General features: G+C 37.7%; 1 protein-coding gene across 5 annotated transcripts; it reads left to right on the top strand.

Moving 5' to 3' along the window:
• Nucleotides 1-276: 276 nt before the first annotated feature.
• Nucleotides 277-7,019, top strand: LOC106775847 (methionine S-methyltransferase). Of its 5 annotated transcripts, none has more exons than XM_022786623.1 (13): nt 277-351; nt 452-687; nt 771-964; nt 1,040-1,246; nt 1,881-1,976; nt 2,421-2,609; nt 2,903-3,091; nt 3,184-3,420; nt 3,760-3,894; nt 4,711-5,031; nt 5,149-5,328; nt 5,474-6,442; nt 6,563-7,019. In XM_022786623.1, the coding sequence occupies exons 2-13, from the start codon at nt 456-458 to the stop codon at nt 6,884-6,886; spliced, it is 3,273 nt and encodes a 1,090-aa protein (XP_022642344.1). In that variant the 5' UTR covers nt 277-351; nt 452-455; the 3' UTR covers nt 6,887-7,019. The 5 variants fall into 5 exon arrangements, with proteins under 5 accessions (XP_022642344.1, XP_022642345.1, XP_014518554.1 ...); XM_022786624.1 differs by having other exon boundaries at nt 280-297; XM_014663068.2 differs by having other exon boundaries at nt 304-687.
• The last annotated feature ends 255 nt before the right edge of the window (nt 7,020-7,274 follow it).

Genomic DNA, 7,274 nt, shown 5'->3' with positions numbered 1-7,274 from the left:
CGGCTTCCTTCCTAAACTGCCGGAACCTTCCTACCTGAAGAGGCATATATTCATTTCTAATTTTAAATGCCTAATTAGTGCCCGAACAACTAATGAGACAAAACGATCAAAATCTTGAATTATCGTCCATGTGCTTAGATTAAAGAAATCAATATAAGCCAGAAGCAAATTAAGTATAATTTTTACACACCCATCTTCAGCTACATTTAATTGAATTTTTGTAATTGGTGGATAAATCACAATTTTGTCAGGCTATTATTAATAGAAAAGAAAAGGTCGTAGCAGTGGATGTTGAGTGTGAGTGTGAGAATCTCTCTCGGCACGTCTCCCTCTAACTAACTCATTTCATAAGTCATTCCTCTCTCTTCACTTTTCAACTTTTCATTGGTTTGTTTGTTTCATTGATTTGTTTTGTTCAATTCCTTTCTCGAGTGTTTGTTCAATTCATTAGGAAGATGAGTTGGGAGACGGTTGATGAGTTCCTGGTGCAGTGCAAGCAATCTAGCGACGCTGCCTACGCCTCATTGCGAAAGCTGCTGGAGCGCCTAGAGAATACCGAGACCCGTTCTCAGGCTCGGATCTTTCTTTCCCACCTTCAGAAGCGTTTTCCCACCAAGGACTCCTGCGATCAATGCTTTCAAACCTACCATTTTCGCATCGAAGATGTTTCCTTGGGTCAATACGAGGGTATTTATATTTTACCTTTACCTATTATTGTTGTCATTGTTATTGTTATAGATTACTAAACTAATGCGTTGGTTGCATTGCAGGCCATCAGGGCAGAAACAAACTGACTACGATGGTCATTCCTAGCATTTTTCTCCCCGAAGACTGGTCCTTCACTTTTTATGAAGGGATTAATAGACATCCAGACTCCATTTTCAAGGAGAGGACTATTGCCGAGTTAGGTTGCGGAAATGGGTGGATTTCTATTGCCATTGCCGAGAAATGGTTGCCTTCCAAGGTTTCCTTCATCACTCTTCTCATCTCCTAAGTCTTCATCACTCTATCCCACAACACTTGCCACTAATTTCTGCAGGTCTATGGCCTTGATATCAATCCTAGAGCGGTCAAGATCTCCTGGATAAACTTATATTTGAATGCTTTGGATGAAAATGGCCAGCCCGTCTACGACCAGGAGAAGAAAACTTTGCTGGACAGGGTAGAGTTCCACGAATCTGATCTTTTATCATATTGCAGGGAAAACGACATTCAACTTGAAAGAATTGTCGGATGCATACCTCAGGTCATTCCACAACCATTACCTGTACACGCACATTATATGCATTGTCCAACTTTCATTAAGATGCAACCACCCATCTCTCAATCTTGATCTGTAAATGAAAGCTCATGGATCTTTTCTGAAACCCAAATGTCCTCAAACTCCACAAGGGTAGGATTTACTCTGTAAGATTTTAAAAAAGTTTTGGCAAAAGCTGTGATACAAGACTGATATTTTTAACCTTACAAGGCTAATTTTTTTAATAGATCATGGATTGAACTTCGGATGCTTTTTACCTTTATTCTATATGTACCAAAGTAATAATCACGGTGTTTGATTTGAAACCTTGGTTTCATGGCTTATCTAGTTATTTTACTGTTTTTCTAGAAGCCGTAAAAATGGTTGATAGTTGTATTGAAAGAGAGGGTCTTCGATTGTACTGTAGCTTTTTCCAAGAACTTTATAAACTAAATTATTCAATATTTCGCTCATAACAATTGCGACGGTTGGAATATCGATATGAACCTTGATTATGGACCTGCTATGAATGATGTAGACTTTGGCAACTAGTTCTTCACGAGTTTGGTCGCAATGAATTTAATTTATCCCAGGATGTCTAGGCATCATCATTTGAATAATATTGGTTGACTCCCTGCAGATTCTTAATCCAAATCCAGATGCAATGTCAAAGGTGATAACAGAAAATGCAAGCGAGGAATTCCTTCATTCATTGAGTAATTACTGTGCACTTCAGGTAAATAAGATCCTTTGTTTATTGGTCACCTGCTATTTACTTGGAATGTCATTCATGTCCTGCGTGTCATCATGCGGAACGCCAGATCTGAGCTTCCCCATTCCCAAAATAGAGGGTAAACAGAATAGATTTTTGTTGTTGTTGAGATTGCTTTCTTTAACTATCTACCTACCTAGATATGATAGTTAGCTCAGAGCAACTTTATGTATATGTTATAGTGATAGCTGACGTAAACTATTACTTCATACTCATCTAACAATTCCTATATGTGAAGCTACAAGGATCTCCTTTTTCTTCAGACATCTTTTACCCACAAAAGTTGTCCCTAATTCAACACACTACAGCGATCTGTTGGCACTTCAGAAATGCTTCGAGTTCATGTATTAGCGGCTTATGACAAGAATGCATCATTCTTACTTTTATTTCGTCTTTTGTTGCGTCTAGGGATTTATGGAGGACCAATTTGGCTTAGGTTTAATTGCTAGGGCAGTTGAGGAGGGGATAGCAGTAATCAAACCAACTGGAATTATGATCTTTAATATGGGGGGCCGCCCAGGTCAAGGTGTTTGCGAACGATTGTTTGAGCGTCGGGGTTTTCGCATTACAAAGCTTTGGCAAACTAAAATCATTCAGGTTAGGAACTACTCCCTCTGCCCCCATAATAACTGCACTTCCAAGTTTCTTCATACGAACAATAATAAATATTTGAGAAATTAAGTTGGGCATAATTTAGAAATAAAAATATTATTGTTTCATTAAAAACTGAAAACATCAATCGATTTGAAAATTTTCCATTGAGCTAAAATTACTTTGAGCCAAACTTTTTACAAAGCTACAACTGGTCATTTTGAGCGGGATTGATACATACTTTACTAGATGTCATTTCTCCAATGGAAGTATTATCTTATTGAGACGTATTGGTAAAGGCTGGTGACACAGATATTGCAGCCTTAGTTGAGATTGAGAAGAATAGCCCACACCGTTTTGAGTTTTTCATGGGACTTTCTGGGGATCAGCCGATTTGCGCACGAACTGCGTGGGCTTATGGAAAGTCTGGTGGCAGCATTTCTCATGCTTTATCAGTGTACAGTTGTGAACTTCGTCGCCCTAATCAGGTGCGTACTTCAGGAAAGCATGCTAATTCACTACAAGAATATTTATTGCCCTGGAGGAAATTTAAAGCACAATGTCATTTGTATATTGACAGGTGAAGGTTATTTTTGATTTTCTAAAACATGGATTTCAAGAGATCAGCAGCTCCTTAGATTTGTCTTTTGAGGAAGATTCTGTTGCTGATGAGAAGATTCCATTCCTCGCTTATCTTGCAAGAACACTAAAAAGTAATTCTTTTTTTCCATATGAGCCACCTGCCGGAAGCATACATTTCCGCAATCTCATTGCTGGGTTTTTGAAGACTTATCATCATATTCCACTCACTGCCGATGTAAGAATAGAGTGCTATGTTAATCATATAGGCTTACTGTTGCATGCATATACACGGAAACATTTAGTCTGAGACGTTGCCTCATTAGATTACAACTGTATACTAACCTGTATTGTTATTTGTAGATATCTCGTCTCTAATGAAAAGTAAAAAAAATGTAGTTCTTTCCTTAAGCTGTTCCGTTTTTTTATCACATGTGAACCCTTATACTTGAGTCGGTAATTGGGAACTGCATGTCCTATAGTATATATGTTTGGTCCGAAGAATGCAGTACACAGTATTGTTTATTGAAAATAAAAATGTAATACAGTATTGACTTCTTTTTCAATCTTGTGCAAGAATGTTGTCATTTTTCCTTCAAGGACTGCAGCAATTGAGAATGCTCTTCGCTTGTTCTCACCTCGCCTTGCAGTTGTCGATGAACATCTGACTCGGCATTTACCAAGGCTGTGGTTAACATCTTCGGCACTTGAGGTATGGAATAGACATGCCTTAGGATTTTTGAACTTGATTGACATTTTGTTATGTCCGTATTATTATCCCAATGTGTTGAAATACAATTATGTGAACCGTTGTTGTCCTTTCTGTGAAAAATTTTCTAAATCAAAAATCATTTCTAGAAAAAGTTCCTTTGTTGAGGAACACGTCTTTGAAAGAAACGCAACCTCATGCATGTTTGACTTTTCCATAAAATTTTGTCCTGATTAAAATAACTTCTTAAAAGGAGCCCCTTGCGGAGGGGGGCATTGGCTTGTTTGAGTGGGAAAATCTTTGCATTGGCAATATAGTCCATGTATCCACGTACGGATCCAAATTATGCCATTGTTCCATTTAGACCGATTTTCAGAAGGATAAGCTATAATTCTGACATCTGTAGCCGCTTCATACATATTTTTCTTCTATCAGAATAAATTAACTTGCTGCCATTTAAGCAATTTTAGATGATGATCTAAGATTTTCTGAATTATTAAGGGTTCGTTGCGTCTCATTATTCACCTTTTTATAAAGTAGAGTAGGATTTGTTGTATTCAGCTTTATTACTTGATGTCATTTGACTGCCTTCGAGACTCGTGCCCTTCTTTTTCTTTGTTGTAACTTTAAAACTGCAATGTGATCTTGAAAGACATGGATCCAGTTGTAAAACTTTTTACTATTAGTAGTGTGAGCTTCTAAAACCTTGAGGATTCCTTACATTGAAAATATGTCAAATGATTTTTTTGTTTTTATCAATTGATAAAGATTTGGTTTAATTATTGCATTTTTTCTTAACAATTTTTATCTTTCTGGTAGAACACAGGAGCTATACACTCTTCAGATGATACCATTATGGTAATTGAAGCTCCCCGGCAATCGGACTTAATGATAGAACTAATAAAGAAATTGAAACCTAAAGTGGTGGTGACTGGGATTGCTCATTTTGAGGCTGTTACTAGTTCAGCTTTTGTGCACCTTTTAGATACAACACGAGACATTGGATCTCGTCTTTTCTTGGACATATCAGATCACTTTGAGCTATCCAGCATTCCTGGATCGAATGGGGTCCTGAAGTATCTTTCAGGAACTCCTCTGCCCTCTCATGCAGCAATTATATGTGGACTAGTAAAGAATAAGGTAATATTCCCTATTCCCTGTTAACTTGGCTCACTAGGTCCAAGTGGTAGACTTGTGTTTTGGCTCGACATCATCAATTTCTTATTGATAGCACCGACATAAGTTCGTGTTTTATAGGTTTATCCTGATTTAGAAGTAGCTTTCGTCATTTCGGAAGAAGAATCCCTCTTTAACGCCCTGTCCAAAACCGTTGAATTACTGGAGGGCAATACTTCATTAATTAGTCAGTACTATTATGGCTGTATCTTTCACGAGCTTCTTGCTTTTCAGCTTGCTGGCCGGCATGCGCCTGCTGAGGTCTGTCTCTTGCTTTGTCTCTTCCCTCATTCAAACTGAAAATTGTGTTTTGATGTATTTATGACTTGCAGTTGTCAGTTTATAAATTAGTCAATTCCACATTAAGTTTTCTTATCACTTCAACACTAAATCCTGTCCTTTTCAGAGAAACTGTGTGAACGTCAAGTCAGTTGATATGATAGGATTTGATAGATCAGCTTCGTTGGTCCTTAAAAACGCTGAGCTATCTATTGATCGGGTAGAGAGTGGGTCCCTGATTCACATGGACGTCGATCAAATCTTCTTGCCTGTTCCATCTCCTGTTAAGGCGGCTATTTTTGAAAGTTTTGCTAGACAAAACATGTCTGAGTCTGAAATTGATGTCACATCAAGCATCAAAAGATTTGTAAAGAGCAGCTATGGTTTTCCAACAGATAACGGCACCGAGTTTATATACGCCGACAGTTCGAAAGCTCTTTTCAACAAGCTGGTCCTCTGCTGCATCAACGAAGGTGGCACCCTCTGTTTTCCAGCTGGATCAAATGGGAATTATGTTTCTTCTGCAAGATTTTTGAAAGCTGACATAGTGACAGCACCTACAGATGTCAATGTAGGTTTTAAGTTCACTGAAAAGACACTCACTGGAATCCTTGGAACCGTGAAAAACCCATGGGTGTATATTTCCGGTCCTACAGTCAATCCAACTGGCTTGATTTATAGCAACAATGAGATGGTAAAAATCTTAAGCACCTGTGCTAGATTTGGTGCAAGAGTTATAATTGATACTGCAGCCTCTGGTTTGGAATTTGACTTTGAAGGCTGGGGTGGCTGGGATATAGAGGGATGTTTGTCTAAGCTGAATTCTTCAATCAAGCCATCGTTTTGTGTGTCTCTTCTTGGAGGACTGTCTCTGAAGATGCTAAATGGTGTTCTCAGATTTGGCTTTCTTATTCTAAACCATCCTGTTTTGATTGACACATTTTACAGTTATCCAGGATTAAGCAAACCTCATACTACTGTTAGATACGCTACAAAAAAATTGCTGGAGCTTAGAGAGCAAAAACCATCAAACCTATCAGATGCTATAGTTGAACACACCGAGATATTGAGAACTAGATCCAAGCTCTTGAAACAGGTAATATAGGAATGCGAACTTTTTTTTGCTAGAATTTTATGATCTGTTTCTTCATGTGGTAGTAATCCTCTTTTATTGTTCAAAGATTGCTAAATATGTTCTTGGCGGTTATTACCCTAGGTTCTTGAGAAAAGTGGGTGGGATGTGCTTGAATCGTGTGCTGGTGTGTCTGTTGTGGCCAAGCCCTCTGCCTATCTCAACAAGACTATTAAGCTGAAACTTTCACCAAAAGGCGAAGGAGACCATGGAAGTGCCACAGAGGAAGTAAAACTCGACGACTGTAATATTAGGACTGTCATTCTCAAAGCCACTGGATTATGCATCAATAGCGGGTCATGGACTGGAATTCCTGGATACTGTCGGTTCAATATTGCGCTTGAAGAAAATGATTTCAAAAAAGCTTTGGACTGCATTCTAAAATTTAGAGAAGTCGCACTGGTTTAAAACTTCTGTCATTGGTACACGTTATCAAATATTCGGCCTCGGTTCACGTTATTCTTTGTCTATTCAAAAGTCGGGACAGAAGCATGAATTAAAATTTTGTACAAGTGGTTTCAATAAGATGCTTACTCCGCTATCCTCGTTTTGTTGAAATGCATAAACATAATAAGTTTGATACAGAATGTCAAGAAAAACCATAAAATGTTTAAACAAATGAGAAAGATACTCATTTGTTGGTTTTTTAGAATACAGAGAAGTAAAAATACTTCTGTATTATTGATTATAAAATAATGAGAAAGATACAATATTTAAAACATAAAAAAGTAACTACCCACTAATATAAATAATTATCCACTAACATTTTTATTCTAATTTTAATCCATTACTTCAA

The sequence above is a fragment of the Vigna radiata genome, chromosome 10 (genome assembly GCF_000741045.1).
Source record: "Vigna radiata var. radiata cultivar VC1973A chromosome 10, Vradiata_ver6, whole genome shotgun sequence".
NCBI lineage: Eukaryota > Viridiplantae > Streptophyta > Magnoliopsida > Fabales > Fabaceae > Vigna > Vigna radiata.
This window is presented reverse-complemented; position numbering and strand designations above follow the sequence as displayed.